Source organism: Ascaphus truei, chromosome 2 (assembly GCF_040206685.1).
Source record: "Ascaphus truei isolate aAscTru1 chromosome 2, aAscTru1.hap1, whole genome shotgun sequence".
NCBI lineage: Eukaryota > Metazoa > Chordata > Amphibia > Anura > Ascaphidae > Ascaphus > Ascaphus truei.
In genome coordinates, this window is record NC_134484.1 from 351,585,119 (window position 1) to 351,611,579 (window position 26,461).

Sequence of the window (26,461 nt, forward strand, 5' to 3'; positions counted from 1 at the left end):
AGTCCGACTATATCTGCACTTAACATTGAGGAAAAGCTACTCTGCGCTCTGAGCATATTCTAGAAAGATTTATACGCTACTTATGTCTTTGAATGCAAAAAGGGAGTGAGGATTCATAACATAAATCCTCTATTTCTTCACTAGATGGTGGAACCGCAGGTTTGTCCACTAGAAAGCACTGGCACTTCGTATCACTTATCATCACAAGTAAAAGGCACTTATTAATAAACGATTATACGTGCAACAAGCACATCAGTGTTGGGGGATAAATTATTTATTAAAAGGCAGAGTCTGTTTTAACTCCTACCGTGCTGTGCCATGTCTTCCAGTGCATTCAGGCATGAAAGGGTTAAATAATGATATCTAGTAGGCCAAGGAAGACAAACTCATCATTGACACTTTCCCCCCAATGTAGAAGTCGTTTTGTGCGCAGACATACTTGCCTCATGCAGGTCAGTGACACCGGACTAAACTTCATCACAGCTATATATGTCTTTCCAACCACTGTCTGCAGTGGCGCCAATGATAATTATGTCCAATCACCTCTACCCTCCGCATCTCTCTGGTTTTACATTACAAGTGTCGCATTTGATTCCATTAAATGTGCTGAGCAGTGGGGGCAACACCTGACCATAAAACTAATGTCAGGATAGCAGGATGGACATCGTTTTGTTTTCTAATCTCTTACCTCAATTAAAATGTGCCATCTCAGAAAGACAAATATATATATATATTTTGATGGCAAACAGGCTAAGGTCATTCATCCCAGATTTTTTATAGCCTTGTCACTATGCTGGAGCCTGGTCCCATAAAAAGATTACTTTTAATCACATCAATACGCTCCCAGAGGATGGAGATTTATCAATGTTTTGCATGACATCTGAAAACTGGACAATGATATATTTTGGAATAAATGTGTTTTCTCGCAGGCTGTTAAAAATAAGACCGTCAAAAAGATAATGGGATTGAATTCCACATTATCGCCACCGTAAGGTCTTGCTTGAGTAATACATGAACGAGAGTCCAGATATGGCAGTCTCATCCCAATTTCCATTTTATTTTCAATTCTCCGTTGAAATCGGGGCTTAATTATAGAACATAAAGTGTTTAGAAAATCACTAATCATAAAACGACTATAGAATTCCTCACTGAAGTATGTGATCGAAATGGGGGTTGGGGGGTGTCTGCAAACATTGACACTGCCTTTCATCATTATCTCCCAGCATACAGTGCTTCCTCTGCAGCCGGGGATTCTGGGTAATGACATGCAACTGTTTGCTTGTATTTTTATTTGCTGTACACTGTGCAATGGTGAGTTGTTGTGACTTTTTTACTCCCCATAACTTATCTGGTTAAAAAAAAAAAAGAAACACAATGAGAAGCACAATCCTTGTTTACTTGTTTGTATGCTTATTTTAGAAAATGTTAAAATGGAAGAAATATGTACATACAGTAAGGAAATCCATGAAGAAATATGCTTTAGCGTGGATCTGGAAAAAAGTAAAGTGGGAAATCTGTACTGTGCTTAAATATATTCACTATTTACACCTTTGAGTATGTAACTCAACTGGTAGAGGTGGGAGGGACTAAGATCTCCGGGAAACTAGCAAATCTTGACAGAAATTTAATTACTAAAGAATGTGCGCCGCCTATACACTACAGTATATTATGCCTACTTTTTGATGGCATTTTAGCAAACAATATCATATATTTTATTAATGTATTGACTGGATCCTGTATTATATTACAGCTTCTTCATAAAAAACCTCTCGTATCCTTTGAAACTATGGTTGTTTAGCTAGACATTTTACTTGCTTCCAACGGGATGACATTTTCTATATATTCTAATGTAACAAGCATTTTTTGTTTCTATAGCAACCATTTACAAAGTTACATTCCCTCCTGAAACAGGCTCTGGCACACCCCTTTTTGAGCCCTGCCCTCTCTCTAGCAGTACACCAATTGTATCTAGTGACTGCCTGGTCACATGATCTTCCACACAGAACTTTGCATCTTTGGTCATCTGCTGCTTCACTGACAGCCATTTAGTGAACCCCCGAGCCGAATCTTCGCAGATCGATCACAGGAGAACGGATTGATCGGCAACTTAGTAACTTAGTTACTTATTGTGGGGATTGTATTGATGCCCATATTAAAGGGGGGGGGGAATAAAATGTAAAATCACTGATCCTTCATTGATCATTAATCTATAATGCTATGGCCCCTATTTAATGCAAATACTAACACAAAAAACAGGCAGCACTGTATCAAATAAAATATAACATTGACATGATTAGAATTTTAGATGTGCAACCAGGAAATTACAGACCTGTAAGCCTGACTTCAATAGTAGGGAAACTACTTGAAGGTTTAATACGGAATAATATTCAGGAATACCTAATGGAAAATAAAATTATTAGTAATAGTCAGCATGGATTTATGAAGGATAGATCTTGCCAAACTAACCTAATTTGTTTCTTTGAGGAGGTAAGTAGGAATCTAGACCAGGGTAATGCCGTTGATGTGGTCTACTTAGATTTTGCAAAGGCTTTTGATACGGTTTCACACAAGAGGTTGGTGTACAAAATAAAGAAAGTTGGACTCAGTAATAATATATGCACCTGGATTGAAAACTGGTTATAGGACAGACAACAGAGGGTTGTCATAAATGGAACTTTTTCAGGTTGGGCTAAAGTCGTGAGTGGAGTACCTCAGGGATCGGTACTGGGACCCCTGCTTTTTAACTTGTTTATTAATGACCTTGAGGTTGGGATCGAGAGCAAAGTCTCCATCTTTGCTGATGATACTAAATTGTGTAAGGTAGTAGAATCAGAGCAGGATGTAATTTCTCTTCAGAAGGACTTGGAGAGACTGGAAACGTGGGCAGGTAAATGGCAGATGAGGTTTAATACAGATAAATGTAAGGTTATGCATTTGGGTTACAAGAATAAAAAGGCGACTTACAAATTAAATGGAGATATATTGGGGGAATCCTTGATGGAGAAGGATTTAGGAGTGCTTGTAGACAGCAGGCTTAGCAATAGTGCCCAATGTCATGCAGTAGCTGCAAAGGCAAACAATATCTTATCTTGCATCAAACGGGCAATGGATGGAAGGGAAGTAAACATAATTATGACCCTTTACAAAGCATTAGTAAGACCACACCTTGAATATGGAGTACAATTTTGGGCACCAATCCTAAGAAAAGACATTATGGAACTAGAGAGAGTGCAGAGAAGAGCCACCAAATTAATAAAGGGGATGGACAATCTAACTTATGAGGAGAGGCTAGCTAAATTAGATTTATTTACATTAGAAAAGAGGCGTCTAAGAGGGGATATAATAACTATATACAAATATATTCAGGGACAATACAAGGAGCTTTCAAAAGAACTATTCATCCCACGGGCAGTACAAAGGACTCAGGCCATCCCTTAAGGTTGGAGGAAAGAAAATTTCACCAGCAACAAAGGAAAGGGTTCTTTACAGTAAGGGCAGTTAAAATGTGGAATTCATTACCCATGGAGACTGTGATGGCAGATACAATAGATTTGTTCAAAAAAAGGTTGGACATCTTTTTAGATGGGAAAGGTGTACAGGGATATACCAAATAAGTATACATGGGAAGGATGTTGATCCAGGGATTAACCCGATTGCCAATTCTTGGAGTCAGGAAGGAATTAATTTTTCCCCTTAATGGGGTTTTTTGTTTGCCTTCCTCTGGATCAATAAGTAAGTATAGATATAGGATAAAGTATCTGTTGTCTAAATTTAGCATAGGCTGAACTTGATGGACGGAAGTCTTTTTTCAACCTCATCTACTATGTAACTATGTAACTATGTAACTATGTAACTATGTAATGTCTAGTGCAATAGTTTGCAGAAATCCCACTACTGTCATTTTGCACCAAGCCACCAATGAAACTCTGAGACAGTACTAGTAATAGGGGAGGCACACAGGAGACTTTGGTTGAGTTAAATTAACTTCTGCTGCATTAAGGCATCAGAGCAGGTATATACATATAGTAACGTTTCAGGACTATCAAGTCCTTTCTTTAGACCATACACAGCTGTTAATGAGATGATTCAAACCAGCAATTTTTTTTTAGCAATTTTATAAATGTAGATTTGAAGCAGGGGGTCTCTGGAGCTGAACCCCACTCATATCAGCTCCGAGGATCCCTTGCTTCCGGAGATACTTGCCTCCCAAGGAGGTGCCGGTATCCGCATCGCTCGGCTAGCATGGATCACGTAATGGCAGAGTTTCAAAGCTCGCGCACACTAAGGGCGCACAATGAAGCTATGACATCATTCGGTGCGTCTTCCTATTGGCCCACATGAGGTGAGATCTGTAAAAAGCAGAGAGGTAACATCACCACCTTCAGAGCTAAGTATCTCTGTAAGCAGGGGGTATCCGGAGCTGAAATTAATGGGGCTCAGCTCCAGATAACCCCTGCTTCAATCCCATGTTAAAAAATAAATAAAAATTTGCTAAATACATTTGCCCACTTGGATTTCTCATTTAAAGCAGCAGTAATTACAGGTTTGAATCTGGGGGGTCGCTGAGCTGAACTTGTTAATTTCAACTCAGGAGACCCCCGGCTTATAGAGATGCCTCTATAGCAGTGCCGATATCCATGTGATGTTTAAATGTCCCGGTGACATTGGCCAATAGTAATAATTTAAAACAAAATGCAGCCTATTCTTCTGCTTTAATGTGAGTGCTCCAATGTCTCTTTTTCTATACGTATTCAGAACAGCACCTCATTGTCATTGTTGTAACATCGCCTCTAGTGGTGAATGGATGTAATGTGTGTAGTAATAGCCAGATTTGTAAGGTGTGCGCATTCATGACGTAGAATGCCTTCATTTGACATTATTTGGAATTGTACAAATGCAGAACGAGTGTACACCATGCAGCTAAATTATTAATATTATTATTTTCTTTTACTGGTTGCCTTTCCTTTTCATCAAGATCATATACACCACTATTCCTTAGAGAGAAAAAATGACAATTTTATTTGGGGTCCTAAAATGTTCAGTATCAGAAAGTAATTCTAAGTTATCTATAATCTCTCCTATCACGCAGCCCTTATTATTGCAACCTGGAAATTGCTACAATGCTTTCCTTCAGTTAGGTACTATCCCCAATAGCAGGGGTCTCCAAACTACGGCCAGGGGCCACATCAGGCCCCCCAGAAGATTTTATCCAGCCCGCAGCAACTTGAAATATCTATATTTTTGCTCATTATATATCATTTCCCAGTGTTACCACGGCATCCTTTCTTTGTAATTGTCACATTTCGCTCTTGTTCTGAATCATATCATGCTGATTACCCCCCAAAAAGATGCAAATAAAACGTATACATTCATTTATAAAAATTATAAATATTTTTTTCTTTGGCCCGCGAAAATGTGTAGAATATACGATGTGTCCCTCGTACCGAAAAGTTTGGAGACCACTGCCCTATAGCAGTATTATGGTTTATTTTGTCACCATTTAAAATCACAATATTTGCACTATTGTGTCAAATTGTTGCACATAAGGTTGCACTTTAATTTGTACTTATTAATAGTTCCACTGGGTTAAATCTTTATTAGCGCTCCCCACATTCTTTTTGCATACATGTTTATGAATTTAGAGGTACATTGTTCTTGGGTTTTAGAGTTGCATTTTTCTTATCCAATGTAGTATTCATATTATCACTGGGTTATATTCCTATATCGGTTACTATCCCCTAATCCATTCCAAAAACAAAAGCAGTACTGTATATATACAGTATCTTACATTTAGTGCTATATATTGTGCTATGTAGAGATAGGACAAAATGTAAAGCTCAACCAAAATAAATGTGTAACCTATTAAAAAAAAAACATATATTGTTAATAAAAACGTTGTTATCCACGTTTTAAGTTCTGGTGCTCCGGAGATATCAACTTGTATTTGTTAAACTTTCCAGGTATGGCCATGGAAGCGTTGACCTCTAAAAACTAGGGGAGTATCCATTATGAGTGTCCAGTATGTAGCGCCCTGAACGGACGCCTTCCACGCATGGCCCTCCTTGCCTCTTTGCCCTCGGTATTGCCAGCCTTCTAATGACCAGCGCTGCTCTTGGGCTGTGCCAGTACCCGGTAGCCCAGTGGCTAGTGATTGTCCCCATATGCTCCTCCTGATCACCACCACCAGGCTACCCAGGAGTGTAACAAATGGGTCTGATTTCCTTTTACAGAAAGTAACTGTCTCTCGATTAAATACGCATTAGATTATTGCTACTGTATGAAGAAATACAACAGAATATAAATAAATAAATAAATCAAAGATTATTAAATCTTTTTACAACCACTTTAATTTCTGGTGACTTTCTGAGGAAGAAAATGCGTATTGCTCCATTAAACAGATGTTACATTCTGAAAGGTATATTGCCCCAGTACATGTCTGAGTTCTTTTACACTATTACAGTTCTTACATCAGCTGTTAAGTGGGACTGCACCTTGCATTTTTAGCCACTAGTGAGCAATGCTTGTGTGTCCCTTACATGTTACCCCTTCCCTACATATTTTCTTCCAAGTCTTATTTCATTTGAAGGTTCAGTAGGTAGGTAGTAGAATGAGTACACTTTGCAGTGAGCCCACGGGAGGGATGGGGTTAATTTGACCATGGGGGATGCACTTCTCTATCAGCAAACCATTGACAATCCTGAGCGTTCACTGTGATGTTGCTGACAGCTGTTCGGCTGTTTTGAGGTGGCACTGTTTCTCTCTGTGTTTATCCCGTTTCCAATGGCAATTGCACCACCAAGTCTGGAACTTCGCCTGGGGCTGTTTTGGTTCCATTGAAGTTTTACGCTGTAGCTCTGCCAGAATGAAATGGTGACTTCACCAGCACTGAGCTAAAAATGAGAAGGAGGGGTGGTGTGCACAGAGAGAGGGAGAGAGAGAGAGAGAGAGGGAGAGAGAGAGAGAGGGCCAGAGCATTACATCACCATCTGGAGTGGAATCAAATGGGAAGGATATGACTCACCCAGGCTAGTTAAGCTTTGGCTCTAGTTCTACATACACTCATTCCAGGGCTCTCGTGTTCTGCGCCTCAGCAGGGAATACAGAATCAGTGATGTCCATGAGGTTTGTTTCTCCTTTCCTATTCTAAACTTAAAAAAAAAAAAAAAATTGTTTTACCCTTTTTTAATTATATGTGTATATTAAGATTGTAATACATTTGTTTCATTTTACTAGCACTGGATGGCATATAAATAACTATGTACATGACTTTGCCAGGAGTTTGTGCACTGTTGTTGAACAGAGGTGGCTGGTTAGGAGGAGGCAGTGCAGTGAGTGAGGAGCACAGTGCACATTCCTGGTCAGAGATGAGTAGGCAGAGGGTTAATGAGAAGGGGCCAATGGTTTGTTGGTGATGTAATGCTGGCGCTGCAGGGCAGTTAAGTAATGTGAGAGCTGGAGGGGTCAGGGATGCAAAGCAGTTACCTGCTCTCGTGGGGGCTTAAGTTTATTATCAATATCAGGAACTGGAACTGGCTTTAGCCCGCGATCACTAATTATTCACAGGCGCCTTCTTGTATCTGTTATCGGTAAAAGCCACGTTATATTGTGGGTTGGGGGGTGGGAGGCAGAGAAGGGGATATTTTCACAGCTGCAAACGTTTTGCTGCGAGGATTCGGAGTATGAAATGCTCTCAAAATTGGGCACCTTATCCCATCACAAAGGAGGGGAGAAGGTGAAAGTGTAACTGGTTAATTGGAAAAGGATCCTGAAGCCGGGGTTTAGTGGCTTTCTGCCGGAGATTTAAATCGCCGCTCCTTTTCATTAGGAGAAAAAAAAGCCTTTGAGAGGTAACTCAGGCAGAGGGGAGGCAGAGTAACTCAGGCAGAGGGGAGCAGAGTAACTCAGCCATAGGGGAGCAGAGTAACTCAGGCAGAGGGGAGGCAGAGTAACTCAGCCAGAGGGGAGCAGAGTAACTCAGGCAGAGGGGAGGCAGAGTAACTCAGCCAGAGGGGAGCAGAGTAACTCAGCCAGAGGGGTGCAGAGTAACTCAGGCAGAGGGGAGCAGAGTAACTCAGGCAGAGGGGAGCAGAGTAACTCAGGCAGAGGGGTGCAGAGTAACTCAGGCAGAGGGGAGCAGAGTAACTCAGGCAGAGGGGAGCAGAGTAACTCAGGCAGAGGGGAGCAGAGTAACTCAGGCAGAGGGGAGCAGAGTAACTCAGGCAGAGGGGAGCAGAGTAACTCAGCCAGAGGGGAGCAGAGTAACTCAGGCAGAGGGGAGCAGAGTAACTCAGGCAGTGGGGAGGCAGAGTAACTCAGGCAGAGGGGAGGCAGAGTAACTCAGGCAGAGGGGAGGCAGAGTAACTCAGGCAGAGGGGAGGCAGAGGGGAGGCAGAGTAACTCAGGCAGAGGGGAGGCAGAGGGGAGGCAGAGTAACTCAGGCAGAGGGGAGGCAGAGTAACTCAGGCAGAGGGGAGGCAGAGTAACTCAAGCAGAGGGAGGCAGAGGGGAGGCAGAGGGGAGGCAGAACTGCTGCAAGTATCTGACACTGGCTGACAATGGGATGTCAGAGTTCTGCTCGTTCAGACCACTCTCTGTGTCCTCATTCTCGGATGTGTATACAACATCCACAGAGTAACTCAGGCAGAGGGGAGCAGAGTAACTCAGCCAGAGGGGAGCAGAGTAACTCAGGCAGAGGGGAGCAGAGTAACTCAGGCAGTGGGGAGGCAGAGTAACTCAGGCAGAGGGGAGGCAGAGTAACTCAGGCAGAGGGGAGCAGAGTAACTCAGCCAGAGGGGAGCAGAGTAACTCAGGCAGAGGGGAGCAGAGTAACTCAGGCAGTGGGGAGGCAGAGTAACTCAGGCAGAGGGGAGGCAGAGTAACTCAGGCAGAGGGGAGGCAGAGTAACTCAGGCAGAGGGGAGGCAGAGGGGAGGCAGAGTAACTCAGGCAGAGGGGAGGCAGAGGGGAGGCAGAGTAACTCAGGCAGAGGGGAGGCAGAGTAACTCAGGCAGAGGGGAGGCAGAGTAACTCAAGCAGAGGGAGGCAGAGGGGAGGCAGAGGGGAGGCAGAACTGCTGCAAGTATCTGACACTGGCTGACAATGGGATGTCAGAGTTCTGCTCGTTCAGACCACTCTCTGTGTCCTCATTCTCGGATGTGTATACAACATCCACAGAACGGGTAGAAAGTTTTCTGTGGCACTAAACTATGAAAGCCCTGAATAATAGGAACAACTGTATGACATAGCACTTTATATCTTACTTGGACATGGTGTGAAATCTGTGCTTATTTAATGCATACCGATTCTCCATTTGTAATTCACAATCAGGCAGTCGCTGTCTCAATTGAGTGAATTGTGTTTGAATTGTGTAGACTAAAGTATATATGATTTCATTGTATACGCTGTGGGACATTCACTTTGTACTAAGGAGAACGTTTGGTTTCTTAACCTCTTTAGAACTGAAATGGTTAAACTCCAACAATCCTATACAGAACCTGTTACTACTGGCAGGAGGACTCAACCACTGTATGTGTTGTCACTTCCCTGCTGATCAGGTTTTCTGCTGTACTCTTCTACAGCTTGAGCTGAAGAAAACACTGTGTGAGTGTCATTCAAACAGATTGCACCTTGACTAACAACATATCAGGACAAGGCTGTGCAGTTTTATTAATCCAGTAAAAAAAAAAAAACTATTTCTGCAAGCAGCAGCTAAATTCCTAGAAGCTCATCTGTGAGACGCCTTGTTGTCCTGACATGAACATAACTGGTGGAGAGTAGATTAGCAGTGATAAACAAGAATATACGGTGTATCATTGTACAGTGTCTAGTGCACTTCAATGCACTATGTTCGCAGTCTAATGAAGTCAGTAGTTGATGTGCCTTAGAAAAAAAAGAGTACCAGTGCTTTACCTGATATAAAGAAATGTTAAGTCTATTTAACCTTGAAGCAGAGCTATTTATTCCCTCTTCTTTAAAAAAAAAATGTGGAGGTGTATACTTGAAAATAAATAAAAAATAGTGATTAACCCTGATTTGTGACTAAAAAAGTATAATACTCCAAAACTCTTCCCACCATCACACTTCAATGATAGTTTATAATTATGCAAGGAGTAGTTATAAGGACTTTTAACCTTATTGTGATGCTTACAGTTTCTTGTTAATAGTTAGTTTATTGGTTATTTATGTAAAATGTAAGTTAGATATTCATACTTCCTGCACACTTCAGGGTAATATACTATGGCTAAAATGTGATGGTGGTTTTTTTTGTGCATGCAGTGGGTAAAATGCACTCTGTATCAAGTTCAATCACATAATAGAAATGCACACAACACCTAATTTCTGTTTACATTGAAGCAGAACACTTTCCAATCAGAGGCGGAACACTCAGTGGAACAATCCTGTGTTGTCACAAGGCCATGTAAATACTGTAGTATTTACTGGAGAGGAATACCTTAAATAGAAGTGTGTGTGTGTTTATTTGCATTCAAGATTAAGTAAAAATGTGAATTTGATTATATGTTCATATATCTCTAGGTTAGCATATTTTACAGGTTCTGTGTTAACCCCTTTCAGTGCATACCAGTTAAATCGGTGGCTTTCAGATGCAATGCATTTTTTAAAATCTTTATTATGTATACTTTGCATTGAAACCTTTTGGTGAGTTTCCTATTTTGGAGAAGTTGATGTCAAAATGTTTTTGTGAGTAAGATTTTTTACCATCATGATTTTCTGAAAACTGCTCTTCATACTGTACCTCAGCTGGAATCACTGCAAGTTTGGCACTGCTGCTGCTGCATGTAATATTGAATAGGGCAGGGGTGCATTGTACAGTATGTTCTGAGGCATACTGTATTGGGGTTTCTGAAGACTGGTTTGTAGCCCTGCATTTAAAAAAAAGCATAGATTCTAAAACCAGCTGTAAAAGTTGTAGATTGGGTGTCACACTTGCAAATAAGGGCTTTGACTTAATTGTAATGACAATATACAGTACTGTATTTCCCCACAGCACGGGGACTGCACTTTAATCATCACACAGGTCTACTTGCTTACTTATTATGCTCTACTAAATAATATCACTGTGACTTGTAGGCATTGTTTATTACTTGAGGACATGCAATGAATCTCTGCTGTTCTTGCAATGCTTTGCTTAATTATAATGTATAACCCTGTTCATTTAATGTCACCACGTATTGTTATAACTCTGAGCCCAGGATATACTTGAAAACGAGAGGTAACTCGTATTACTTCCTGGTAAAACATTTTTATAAATAAATAAATCATTCTAGACTTTTTTTATAAACCACTTTTAAAAGTTTGTATTAAAAAATATTAGTATCTGTATGTAAAGTGTTCGACTTATTTGATGAGCACAACAGTGTGACCAGCAATACGGGGAAAAAAAGATGTATTGACCTGAAAACGATATACTTGCAGTCACATTGACGTAACCAATCATTACAAATGTGCACGTCCATTCATTGTCTTTTTCGTGCACTTTCTCTGTAAAAAGCAAATCATTAAGTTAAACACAATATGCACAGAGAGTTGATTGTGGAGGTAACTGGGTACTTTTTCAAACGGGGTGGAAAGCTTCCCGCAGCGTTATTATCACATGTTCCAAATGGAATCTGTAAAGGACACGTGTAATAATAGTACATTAGCACTGGGGTTTTCAGTCATCTGGAAGAAGCAGAAAAAAACTGAGCTTGTTTATCGAGACCGTGTTGCTCGTCAGCTATTTTTGAAGTTAATGTGCGCCACTTTTAAAGGGTTTGCATAATCGCAGGTGTGTATTAACCCCTTCACTGCCCGATGTTAAAGTCATTGCTGTTGTCTTCAATGCAATAATAGTCATTCATACTGGCATAGAAATGACAGTGTGTAAAGCACAGCAGACAGGCGCATTTCAGGCACAGTTCAACAGTCAAATAGTTTACAATGTCATTTAGGGTGCCCAAGTCTGCTGGGAAATAAGGTGACTTGACCATTAAGAAAAAATAAATTAAAAGCTGCCATTTTAATCCCAAAAGGACAACATTATGTCAGTACCACTGTGTATTATTATTATTATTATTATTATTATTATTATTATTATGATACCATTTCAACACCTGAAAAGAGTTGTCTTTCATTTCGATATACTTATGTCTCTGAGGCTCCAACAATATGACATTACACATACTGTATACCGCACTTGTTTTATTCCCACATACCTTTAACGCTATATCTAATTCATTGCCAAAGAGCACTGCAGGGAAAGTGTATGGTAATATATTACGGGCCTTCTGGTTCGTGAAGTAGCCAACTGGGCCCAGATATTACATACTGTACAGTACTGAAATGAAGCAGGGAAAGTATGCTGACAATGCGTTCATTACATTCACTTAGTGATCAAAAAAGCAGCAAAGTGTATGCTGAAGGGCCAGATGTAATTGTATCAATATAGCAATAAGTCATTCAATGGGGGGGAAAACCCTGAATCAGATTATGTCTTTGTTATTGATATGCCCTGGGTTTTAGAGTTGCTATACTTTAATATTAAAACATGATTTGGGTAATTATCCTAAGAAAGCAAAGTATGTTGAAGTAGCAGTAGCAAAATCCATAAAGCTGAAAGTAAATTTAATGAACTACTTACACTCTGTTACATGTGACCATATGTTTAGGATGGTGTTTTTATACTGTTTCACCAGAGAAAAAGTTGATAATGAAGATACTCCAGTATTTGAACTATAAAATGCCTGTGCTAAACTGACGTGATTTTATAGTCTAAAAAGCTGAAGTAAAGATTCATTTCCAACCTGTGAATTTTAAATGAAGTCATATTATAAATATAGAGTGGACGTTAGGTAGTTATTTAGTCTCTCTCTCTCTCTCTCTCTCTCTCTCTCTCTCTCTCTCTCTCTCTCTCTCTCTCTCTCTCTCTCTCTCTCTCTCTCTCTATATATATATATTAAATCACTTAAATGTTTCTGGAGGGGGTTATCCTTTTTAACAAGCATGCATGAAAGCAGGAAAACTGACTGCAAAAGTATATATCAAACCCAAACTGTTGGAATATACAGGAAAGAAATGAAAACAGATATGGGAGGCGTTTAAAATCTAAGTGGAAAAAGTATTTTTTCTGTTCTCGCCAACCAGTAAATTAAGTACTTTTGTATTTTTTTTCAAATGTATATACAACAAGCACAGCAGGTGATATGTCACCGACGCCAGGCTACACAAGTCATGTAGAAAACAGCACCAGATTTGTCAGAAAGGCAACTCATGCAAGAATGATTCATATAGTACATTTGATGCTGTTCTTTTGCCCTATTTTTGCCCCAGACTTGCAGCTGCAAAACGTCATTAAATAGAGCCTACTATATTGAAAGGTGCTGAGTGGGTTAAGAAAAGGTCTGCGTTAGAAGAATGATAACCTTATCATGTATTCTATGAATCATCTATTTTAATGCAGTGAGGCTTCATGGTAATTTGCCCATTTTGTGTTCATAAGGTCTCTAACTGATACACCACTCTCTTTATGCTCTGCTTACAACCTAAACAATAGGGCATTTCTTACAGCGTCTCTGAACTCACTACAGGCCAGGCTAACACTTCTCCATTAGGCATCTCGTTGTTCTTTTAGTGCAGAATTCTAGCAGCAATATCAGGGCAGAAGAACAGGGGTTTATGGCAGGCTGTAACAGCTAACATGGAATTATAAAAGGATGCCTCTAATATTTTTGTATAAATGGATGCTGTTGTGTATCAGCTGTTGGAAGCATATAGATTACTTATTTTGGGTAGCAGTGCATCACTACCATATATAGAGCATGTGTATATTTGCCTGTGAAAGCAATGTTTGGAAATATGTATTTATGCTTATTATGTTGGTACAATCTTAATTGAATGATATTTGTATTTAGGGTATTAGATTGAGACTCATCTCCACTGAAGCTTTTTACGCTGCACAAGTTCAATACCATGGCATACCCCCATACAAAGGAGTAGATTATTTAAGTTATGGAATGGTAACCAAAGAGCATTATAGAGAGGCAGAGCTTATAGAAGCAGGCCCAAATAGCAATACATCTCTGTTTAAACAACTTATTGTACATGGCTGCTTCAGAAAGATGAAATCACTGTTATTTGTGTCCTGAGAAAAATGAACGTGATTTTTGTGTCCAATATGCAATGTGTTGTTTAACAAAGACACATACGCTACTCCACTTCAGCCGTTTGACCTATGATGGTGTAATCATTACTTTATAAGCATAACAAAGGGGGAAAGCGGTGATTGACAATTTACATGTAGATACAAGATTACACACCAAAAAAAGATTAGATAAAGATCATCTAAAGTACTTAACCACCATGGAAACATTAAAAGAAAAAAAATGATTTAAAAATACACCTGGATTTTTTTAGTTTTTTTTTTAAAGTGCCTTCATTTCTTATCACGGCTACTAGTTAATTTTGCCACCAGGTGGTCCGGCTGCTTTAAAAAAAAAACAATCTATTCCATTTTTCTACCTCTGCTTCTTTACTACATTTTTATTTGCAAACTCTAAATGCTTGCACACAAATCAGCCACGTTTTTTTTTAATGAGTAGCTGGGGTTCAAATGTAGATCTGTTGTGTTTTCAATGATGTTATCCTTTCAATAAATTGTTTATTCTTATAGCAGAACAAGAGAACGCCTTGTTATTAAAGTTGAACACGTTGAAGAGGGTATACTGTACAGTACACAAAAGAGGCTTTTGGGGTTTATGTTTGCCCAGTCTAAAAACTGCACACAGAACAAAGGCTAGATAATAGACATGTCATTACGTTTCAGTAGAAATACAGAATTCTTGTTTTATGAAGCACTCCGTTCTACTTTAATTTGCTATATAACACTAGAAAAAAGACGACAACAAGGATGAGAAACAACCGCTCTTACGTTGTTGTTTCATTTTTGGACAGCACCGCATTGAATATTAATTTTCAAAAAAGGTTAAACACAAAAAAAATCATTTTAATCTGAAGCGCTACAGTCATGATTTATCATTATATATAAGGATAGGCTTAGTGAGTAGTAGTGCTGACTGTAAACAGCGGCACTGAGTGTAAATCAGGGGAACCTGGTTCAATTCCCGGTGTCGGCTCCTTGTGACTTTGGGTCACTTTATCTCCTTGTGTCTCAGGCACCAAAAACATAGATTGTAAGCTCATCTGGTCAGGGACTGTGTCTGTAACAATCCTGTGTGCTGCGTACCGCGCACTATACTGTTACTGGGAAGCGCACTGAGTTCCATTGGTGAGAAAAGCGCTATATATAATAGTTATTACAGTATTATTATTATTATTATTATTATTATTATATAGAGCAGAATATGCTTCTGAGTCGGGCTGCTACACTTTACTGCTTCCTTGTAAAGTTTTCAGATGATCGCTGTAGAATGGTAAATCCATTTCTAGAAACATGTTCAGCTTTTTGGGTGCCACATTTTTAAATAGAATGTACTATCCAAATAAGATGGGAGTTTTTTTTTATTAGTCTTTCTTTTAATAGCCTGCAAGTTGCACTTTTTTTCTTTGCAGAATACTGGCATTATATGGTATTAGATCAGGCAACGATGGAATAGCCAGAAAAGTTCTTTATCGGCCTAACACATTATATTTTAACTTTAGAAGCTCTGATTCCCAATATCTAGCAGGTTTAATCCCAAATATTGTGAAACAGAAAAACATAGACAGGTACAATATGGGTAGAGCTCCCAATAATGTATGATTGTCTTGTTCCCACTGAAATCTGATTTCCACAAGGTGCCACTGACATACTGTATGTACATCCCACCGAGTGTATATTCGCAGTGAGGTCTTTCAATTCAATGCAAACATTGCAGTCCTGTGTACTTTGGGTTCCTTTTGGGGCCAACAAACTGACAATTTACAGATGTTTACAAGGTTTACTGTTTACTTAATGGTACTACAGTAAATAAAACCCACGTTTTCTGGCATGATATACTTTTTAAGCAGTGAGAGCTGTGGTCTTCATAGTGTGGACTCTTAATAGCGATGTGTGAATTTGCAGAAATTCACTTTGCTACTGTTTTTCATTTGAACTTTTTTAAAAGTTCATCAATTTGCAAACAAAAAAGTGCACTTGCTCCTCAATACCTTATTTCATTTTTTTTCTTTTGCTGTGAAACACTTTGCATGGTTTGCGAACTTGGGCAAAAAGTTTGCACATCTTTAACTCCTAGATAGGGAACTCTTTATTTATAAGCCCAACGCCACATGTGGAGAGTAATTCATAGATTACCTGTGACTCAGATGCTGTAATTTACAAACTCAGCAAAAACTGTCATATTGACCTCTTATCTGGAGCACTGCAAAGCAATTATGCATTTTGTTGAGTAGGTAATCCTTATGGTGTTTTATTAGCTCATTTACACGGCTACACCTTAATCTTTTAGATTATATATATATATATATATTCCGTTTTTGCTTTTTTAACTCTAATCCCAATGCATTCTGGGTTTTTTTAAGAACAGCAACAATCCCCATATATGGTTATGATTTGTTTCATCATACCTAAACCAGGGTTCTCCTGAAGATATATTGCACTTGCAGCTCCAGAGCGATATCGGTGTTTCAATGTAAAATGTGAAAAGAAAATCCAAGATAGGATTAGGGTCGCCAATAGAATCCCACAGCTTCCTCCTCTGAAGACTTCCTAGCTGTCTATTGGCTGCTGGAGAGAGGTTGACCCAGGCAGCCACGTTGGCCTCGGCAGAAAGGTATTCTTGTCCAGAAGATTTCTGTGAAAGTGGAGGTCCCGGGAGCTGGGTTTAGCTCTAGATACCTCCACTTGATTTAATGTAAAAACAGTTTTTAACTTTCCAGAAATGCTATGGAAAAGGGAGGACCCCGGACTGGACTTCAATCTTACAACATCGTGATGTTTTGTTATTAGTATTGTCTGAAGCTGTTGTTTTTTTTTCAGAAGATGCACGTCAGACATCCCGCTCTTTCTGTGCTGAAAGAGTTCAAATGAATATGAGAAATATATCAAGTTTTATGTTTTTTTGAAAATATATATATTTTCAATTTTTCTGCAGTCTGAATCGTGTTCGCTGTATTTTTAATGTCCTTTTTTCATGTGTCCCAGTGCAGTTAATGCGGACATAAACATCTTTCGCTGTTTAATAGAAGAAGTTCCTTGGAGGGATTTTGTTGTGCAAAGAACGTTTGTCTGTTGCAGAGGTGGAATTCTATCCGCTGAAAACTGGTGAAGATCAAGTGATTCAATGACATTTTCTCCCTGCCAGGTAGAGATGGCCGAATTTGTTTGGCGGATATCCGCAGCGACTCAGTTCCTTTGGTCCGTGGATTTCAGCGGATCAGTCTCAAGAAAAGGGCGATTTGCGTTTTGCAGATTTTTTATGATTTATATCTTTATTTTATTATTATTACCAATACACTCCGCAGATTAGGCAACCCGTTGGTGGATTTGTAGAATCCAGTCCTCGGATTCAGAATCCGTCAAAGGATTCCAGAATCCACAGATTGGATTCTACAAATCCGTCCACAGGTGGCGATTTTTGATGAATCCACGCGGATTAAAACCAATCAAATTTGTGTTCGGATTTTGCACCATGAAACAGATTTTGGGAGGGGGGCGGAAATGCGAGTAAATCCCGGAAACGGATTTCGGTGGATTCGCCCATCTCGACTGCCAGGCACCATCATGAAACCCTTTATCCTTGTAAGAAACTCTGCTGCTTTTTGTAACTCGTCCCCTCCATAGTCTCTTTTCATCCTGGCAGAAGAGTGCAATTTGTTCAAATGTTTTACGAACGAGAGCGTGTTCCAAAGGTTGACCGAAAATACATTCTTCACAAACATCAGGTATCATGCTTCTACTCTGGATGTAACCATTTAAAAAGCAGATCCTACAGGAATCAATTGGAAGTCGAACCTGGAAGTGTGCCTGTCTCAAATCGAGTTCATTTCCATTTAACTTCTTCAGTTCGTGGCATGATATTCCTGCACATAAACTGAACTGGGGTTGTAAGCGTTTTGTTCTAACAAACAGAGAGTAAATAGAGATGATAAATTAAGGGATTACACTTAGAGTATATTACCATTAAAATAAACATTACGCTGTGTGGTAATAATCATTATCTACACAAACGTCCAGCCCCTAGAGAAAATGTTAGTAGATTCTACACAATGTAGATTGTACAGTATATGAAGCATAATAGCTGCTCCCAGAACAATATTGTCCATTTAATAACATTTGTGGTTCCTGTTTAGTAAGTAAAAACGGAAAATAATCTAGTCATTCTTAGTATTATTTCATGTATTGTTATGGTTATTTTCATAACTTTCCCTAAAATTAAATGCTATTTTGCTATAAATACAGTAATAAGAGCTGCAGTATCACTACACTAAATATATCTATACTCACAAAAATCTAGGTCCCTTCCTAGTTTAGATCAGTAAACATTGTCCTGTCCCTGTGACAGCTCAAAGACATTTGAACGTGCTACATGTGCTAATTAAAAATAAATCATGAAAATCTTATATTACAGTAAAATATTTTGGGCCAGGTTTACTAAACAGTGCTAAGCTGTAAGAACCCTCATAGCTACGATTCATTTAGTTACTATTGCCTTTTAGGCGTTTGCGCAGTGACTAGTAACAAACGCTATTTGATGCAGAGATATGTTGTTTATTTGTTTTAAATTTTGGAGGCAAAATAAAGGACTCTGCTAGAGAAAAAGCATGATTTTGCATCCATGTTTTAATGCACAGAATATTATGTATCATATTATATAGCTAGAAAGGAAAATTAAAAACATAACTAAATAAATACAAAGTGGATGATCTACATTCAATTTTGCTTTTTGGAGCAATTGAATATTAGAATTTCCTCATTTCAATGTAGCAAGATCTTTTCCACATGACTGACACATGCTGTAATTTCCCCCTCATATTAGATGTGTGTCATGTTATATTAAAGCAGCAAAACGGGGAAAATCGTATATATGTTTTTTATTTAATTTATTTTTTTAATAAACCAGTTCTGTAGTATTAGATAATAATGTCTGCATTTTTTTTTAACTCCTAATGCCATTTTTTATTTAAAAAAAATTACCGATCATTGTCACATGCTTTACATATAAAAATTAGAAGAAAAAAAAAGAAGAAAAGCGGGGAATGTAGTATTGCTGATTTAAAGCAGCAGGCCAAGCTGACTTTTTTTTTTTTTCCATTTTATTTATTTTTACATTTAATATGTGCATCCATACAGTCCACACAATTATAATTAATTAGCTAAGTTGCCGATCGATCCGTTCTCCTGTGATCGATCAAGATTCGGCTCGGGGGTTCACTAAATGGCTGTCAGTGCAGCAGAAGAGGACCAAAGATGCAAAGTTCTGTGGGGAAGATCATGTGACCAGGCAGTCACTAGATACAATTGGTGTACTGCTAGAGAGAGGCTTAAAAGGGTGGTTGCCAGAGCCTGTTTCAGAAGAGGAAGGGGATGTGACAATATAATACATTACATATGTAATTCAGAGTTGTTTAAAAAAAAAAAAAAAGCAAGTATTTTCTCATAGTACAGAACGGATTTATTTAACAAAACCACACATGTAGAATATTGCTTGGTCTGCAGCTTTAAGCCTCTCTGATAGTAACAGTACTCTTGTGTCACACTGACTCTGTGTGGCATAAAATGGTGCACGTGGCATTAGCATCCATTGAATGAATTCAGACAAGATCGTGGCTTGCATGATGTGTTACACAGTGGTCAACATCTACAATAGAATAAAGCTTGTTACACAGCAAGATCTCCAACATTAACATATGCAGGGTACCGCATACAGTCTTCTTCATGTACAGCAGGGGTGGGCAACTCTAGTCCTCAAGGGAACCAACAGGTCAGGTTTGCAGGATAACCCTACTTCAGCACAGGTGGTGCAGGCGAAGACCGAGCCACTGATTGAGCTACCTGTGCTGAAGCAGGGATATCCTGAAAACCTGACCTGTTGCTGGCTGGCCCTTGAGGACTGGAGTTGCCCACCTCTGATGTAGATAATAAATGCTTGTTAGTCTATTAAACATATCACTATCATTACTTTCATTTGACCCTCGGTTGAATTTCACCTTTAAAAAAAAAAGTCTAATCTGTCAGTTGTATAATTGCGTAATGCGGCAGGCATACATTTGTAGGGCATCCATGTTAAAATGGATTAGAAGCAAAAGGTGACTGTGTGTGCTCATTTGCATGTTATTTCCCAGAATCCCTGGCTGCAGTGGAAGCAGTGTACGCCAAGAGATAATGGTGAAAAGCAGGGATGCAGACCTGTCTGAGACATGTGAAAGTGCTCACATGGGATTTTTATTAGTTGCATAATTGCAACTGTAGTTTATACTTGTGTTTTTGCCTGTTTTATTTGCTGTGTCCTTTAAAAGGGTACGGCCAAAGCAAGCGTTTAGAGGACAACCTTTACCTTCAACCTTGTGTTTTCTTTGACTTATTTATTCTACTTATGGAAGGCATTATCATGTTTCTGCACATTACCAAACAAAATATGTAAAGTATGTTTCAAATAAAAAATAGATATGCCTAACGTAATAAAGATGTGGTGTTCATTTACAACAAAAAAATAAAAAAAAACCACAAAAAACCCCACTGGCTGTGAACCAAAAGAAACCTAAATATTTTGCCAGCAGTTTGCAGTTTACAGTAATCCCTGCATATTTCCTCTTTTTCTTCTATCTCTTCCTAAAACATATGCCTGTATCCTTAAACATAAGCCACCAGAGGACTGGCAGGCCGTAAGATAAAGGTTCGGGTTAAGGGGGTTATTGTTTCAATAGAGCCGGAGTTTAGTCGTTCAAGATGTTGATAATTGTTGTTTGACTTACCTAGGGAGATGGAGGCTTGAAGCACATGCATTTCATAACGCCTGTAGGTATTTATTCAGTGCGACAGGATAAAGGGCGCGCAGAGATCGCACAAGGAAAATGAGAAGACGTTTTAAGCGCCTGCGTTGGTGCCTTATTTCGCATGTATTCATATCATATAAGTTGCAGATTTATGGGAGATAATGCAGGCTAATATAGTATTCCTATAGATAGGGAAAAAATGATGGCAGTTTAATTGGCTTGCATATAAATATTAAAGCAGCCTTAAATAACTGATTAACTTATTTATATTTTAGGCAAAATGTATATGTTTCACTTTTCTCCGGTTGCACTGAATTTCAGCATATCAACTGCTTCTGTTTACCTGTGTAAAAAGGAAACTCAAAGCAACAACAAAAAAAAGCAGTTTAGCTGGGGATGTGAGGACTGACAGTCTTTTTTTCGCCGAATGGCGTTTGATAAAGAGCACTAAAGCTTTAGTTTACCAAGGTCACGTTAAATGTTTAAAAAAGTTATTTGAAAATACTAATACTTTTCTGCATATAACACCTATCGAACCTGCCACTGTCTGTAGTTTATTTTGTCCACCTAGGATTATTTAAGTGCTCTGTTTTTATACATATTTAATCAAACACAACAAAACTATAATTTATTTATTTTTTTAAGAAAAGGGGCTCCGTTTTATAAAGTACCAAAACACAAAAAATTAAACGACAGGGTCAAATGTTAGACTACAAAGAAGGAATTGCTGCAGGAAAACTAAAATGTAGAGGAAATGTTTCCAAAATATGTTTCGTTCATCTTAAAGATGCAGAACCATAGAACCAAATTGAAATTGGTTGACTAATGCATTTAAAGAGGCAGTCAAGCAGCTTAAAAAAATGTTTTTTTTTTGTTTTAATATATGTAGCCTTTGGTTACCTTTATTGAAAAGTATTTACCTAAACTGCGATTACCAAAATGCTGCTTCCCAGGGTTCACTAAATGGCTGCCTTTGAATTTCAAATCAATCCTTCAGCCAGTGTAACTTCACAGCTACTATTCTCATATTACTAAGGTCACATTATGTAATGTTACAGTTTGCATCTCAAACTGCTGGGAATATTAACACATTTAAAAAAAAAAAGTAGTAAGTATTATCTAATACAGGCCTGCACAACTCCTGTCCGAGGGCTGCAAACAGGCCAGGTTTGCGGCCCTCGAGGACTGGAGTTGTGCAGGCCTGATCTAATACAACAGAACTGATTTATTGAAAGAAAAAAACACATTTTTGCTCAGAATATTGCTTGGATTGCTCCTTTAATATATCGGGCTAATATGTTCATTTTTTAAAGTTTATCCTGGAAATGTTTGTAATTATTATAAGCTGAAGTTAGGGGTATTTTGTTTTGCCCTTGTTTCTGCTGGTATCTCTTTTGTTATCCTGCGTCTTTAGCTTAATGATGGCGCTCAAACATGTAGGGGCTGGGTATGAATATTGTTCCCTTATCGTTAGGCTGGGGCAAACAAATTGATAATTAACTCCCACTTCTCTATTTAGAGCTGCAAATGGAAACAAAGGAACATTTGTGATCTTTCCAAAAAGATTAATATGATTTTCCACGTCTGGCTTTTTTCAAGACATTAAAGGAGAACCCCTAGTCAGGGTTAAAAATGAACTAAAGAGCGTGGCATGTTTTATAGGTTAAAAGTAGCAGATTGGCACTTTGAAAAAGAAATAAAAAAGCATTGAATAAGAAGTATTTTTTTTTTTTTATATAATTCTTTTTCAATGTTTAACATTTCCACAATAACCAAATGCTTTATCTTCTGCTAATAATACTATTTGTCAGTCCTCCAAACTTGGGTATTTGTTGGCAAATTCATTACAAAGCCATCATTACTCAAACAGGTACACGCAGGCAGCTGGTACGTTCGAATCTCGTGTGACCCGAGGAATACAAAGCATATTGGTTTTGCACAAGATGCAAAAAATATTACAACAGTGACTTCAGTGGTAATTGAATCTTTCTAGGGAAAGTCAATTACACCGGGGCCAGAAACACAGCACAGAAGCTGTTTCCTGGGATGCAATTATATGTGAAAATGCTTTTTTTTCCCCTACCTTATTTGGGATTAAATAATTAAACATGGCGAACCATCCATAACTAAAGCCCGATGCAATGAGGGGATTCATAGTTGGGGTTGGGATAAGCGAAGCAGGCACCTGAGAGCTGTCAGTTAAAAAAGACAAAAACTGTACAGTATTTTCCATTTCACTGTCATTGTTCAATTGATGTTAAGTCTCTATCATTCTAAGGCCGAAGAGGACAGCAGATGTTATATCAAATATCCCTTCCGAACTCCAAGTAGTGTCTGAAATGTTTGAGTTTGGATTTCAGAGAATCTATGATGACAAAAACGTAGCCGCTTGTGTAAACATCTGCTCTCACTCCACGGGACACACAATAATTCCATCAGCAGACCCCATCAGCAGTGAAGTGGTGAAGATGTTATCATCTGAAGCTTAAGGTTGTGCTATGAAAAATGGCTGAAACGGTGAAAAGGCCACTATCAATTTTTTTTGTTGTTGTGAACTCGCATTGCCCCTTAATGCACACGGCCAGCAATATCTTTCACTGCTGGCAGATAAAGATCTCCCAGTTTTAAGGTACGGTGAGGCAATCCAGGGTGTTAGCACGGCGTGGAAATGTGAACTCTTTTATTGTCAGGAAAAATGCCTAGTGTTTCAGTATATCAAAACATCTTATCAACAATGTGTGTTGTTGCTAAGGGGTCTGTATGGAACGGCAGAGAAATACGTGACAGAATTGCAGCACATTGGCCTTGATACGTAGGGCGTGATATATTTATTTTATTTATAAAATGTTTTACCAGGAAGTAATACATTGAGAGTTACCTCTCGTTTTCAAGTATGTCCTGGACATAGTTAATATGACAAATAATACATAGTTACAAATATAGTTACATAAATGAACAGGGTATACATTATATACAATACATTGCATGCACAGTTAGAGAAGATGTATAATATAGGCGTATGTAACAGTTACAGACCAGATTAAAATGTGAGACAGCCTTAGATTTGAAAGAACTTAAACTGGTGGATCATAGCAGATTTGGAGCAGCATTGATGCAGATTACGTCATTTTCACATTGAGTCTCAGCGTCAACACAGCAAGGTCTGGGCTCCAGGTTTTGCTGCGTGTGCATCAGCTTGCGATTGAGGGAATGGCAAATGGAGGAGTTAGGGGGGGTTACAAGACGCTCAGAGTATAATGAGATGTAACAAACTCTGCCTCTCCGTATGTCACTTTGGGGTTTGCATCAAAAAGATCCTCCAGGTCTGAGGTGACGTCAACTTTTCTTGTCAACAGTTTGCTTCCCTTTCATACATTTGACCCAGAAAATGAAGCAATGCGTTAAAACAAACGTCTCTTTGCACTTTTCTTTACGTTGATTCATCTCCCAACAGACTTTGTAGACTGAGGTAATTTTCGGGATTATTCTGAATAAGTCCCATGTTTGAAGCTGTAGCACTGTCAGTTGTTATCCGTACAGCATGAATTACAGTTGCTGGCAGTGTCACTCATTTCAGGCATCATTCACCCATTAGATTTCAATCATCTCATTTTTTTACATCATTTTTTTTTTTTTCAGTTCAGACCTTACATTTATATTATTTGTACCTGCTTAACCTATAGTGAAAAAGCAACATAGCCGGAGTGAAAAATGTATACCTTTTAGTTTTATGCCCTTGCTTCAGCCTGATGGATGAGCTGAAAATGTATGGTAGTTTGATTTGACTAGCAACCCCCTCACTGAATTAACAGTACAAGACTCTTATAATTAGTATGGGAAAACTTGTCTGCATTCCCCTCCTGCTCGCGCCCCACTCCTTACCATGTCTCCGGCGTCAAATGACGGCGCGGGGTAATGTGACATCACGTTGCCATGATGACGTGTCACCGGCGACAAGGTAAGTGAAGTTGCAGAGGCCTCACGCGATCCCCTTGAGGAAGAGCACAGGGCCTCTGCAACCTGCCGTGCCCCCTCTGAAAAGTCTCATGCCCCCCAATTTGTGCCAATTTGTGCACCGCTGCCCTAGAGATTAACAGCAAAACTCTACTCTATTACGGTGCAACTATTTATTTTTTATTTTTTCCTTTTTCTTCAAGTTTTTCACTTTAGAGCTAGTTTTGTCTAAAAGGGCTTTAGTAATAGTAATGATTTAAAGCAATGCTATATTATCAGTCATCTCTGCCACCTGAGTATGTCTCTGCTCATTAAAGTGTCAACATTCATTGTAAGATAAAATCTGACTAGACACAGCTCAGATGCAATAGCAGTCCCATCTAGCACCAAGGATGACCAATGGCAGTAATATGTTTCCAGGGTTAAGGCTTGGTAAGTATTACCCTTTTGTGTATTAAAAAAAATATAAATATGTTACAGCAACAGGAGAAAGACAAAAGAGAGGATAGACTGCATCCTGAACACACAAGAAATACACACAGACACACATGGCTCCAGACTCCAAACATTCCATGAAAAATTCCTGAAGGGTCTAATTAGCAACAACGAAAAGAAACTCCACAGACTGAGGCTAAGAATGAGATACTCTGCAGCAGCCATTACAACCACAAATAATACAAACAGGGACAATCACCAACAGCAGGACTGCACTGTTAACGTCTCAGACTACACACCAAATCAAGCAGAGTCCTCGGTATTATCAAAGGGTCTCACATTCTGCCCTATCAAGTACATGGACAAGATTGAGCTGTGCAATGACCTGGAAGTGTTCTTCAATTGACTGCATCTTAAGGAGTTCTTCCATGACAGACACGACCAAGAGTGCGCCAACACTGCTGATGGAGGGCCGCTGCACATGAGCAGGGAGAAGCAAAAATCCAACTGGATCCCACAAACTGGGATGAAACCTAAACTGGACCGGTACATCGGAAGCTTTAGACACAGAGCCAAATCCACCATCCTGGACAAAGTAATGAAACAAACGTATAATCTGACACTGTTCAAGAGGAGAGCCATAGAATCGCTAAAGACCAACCACAACATAACTATCAAACCTGCGGACAAGGGAGGAGCAGTGGTCATAATGAACACCACAGACTACCTGCGGGAAGCGCACAGGCAACTCTGATGCTAAGTATTACAACAAACTGCAGGAGGATCCAACCAAAAAATACATGAGAGAACAAAACTGGATCATTAAAACACTCCCGATCCACACAAGAGAACAAATTCTGGACCTGATACCAGCTAACCCAAAACCTGGCACATTCTACATGCTCCCTAAAATTCACAAAGAGGGTAACCCTGGGCGCTCTATTATCTCTGTATCTGGCACACTGACAGAGAATATTTCTGGCTGGGTGGAAGGTATTCAAAAACCACTTGTCAGGAACACACCCAGCTATATCCAGGACACCCCGACCTGCTAAACAAACTTAATGCCATTGACCCCCTCCCAAAAGACACACTACTAGCAAACATGGATGTAGAATCAGTTTACACAAACATCCCCCACAAAG

The 26,461-nt window shown here is 39.1% G+C and overlaps 1 protein-coding gene across 2 annotated transcripts in view; it reads left to right on the forward strand.

The window, feature by feature from the left end:
• The window catches only part of CREB5 (cAMP responsive element binding protein 5), a 370,960-nt gene that overhangs the window by 220,957 nt on the left and 123,542 nt on the right, over positions 1 to 26,461 (forward strand). Inside the window, exon 1 of one of the 2 annotated variants that reach the window (XM_075586851.1) lies at positions 7,009 to 7,122. The exons of the other annotated variant lie outside the window; for it this stretch is intronic. Within the exon in view, the coding sequence (XP_075442966.1) occupies positions 7,112 to 7,122 (11 nt within the window). The 5' untranslated portion in view covers positions 7,009 to 7,111. Of the gene's footprint in view, positions 1 to 7,008; positions 7,123 to 26,461 lie in introns of those variants that run through there. 2 annotated transcript variants of the gene reach the window in all.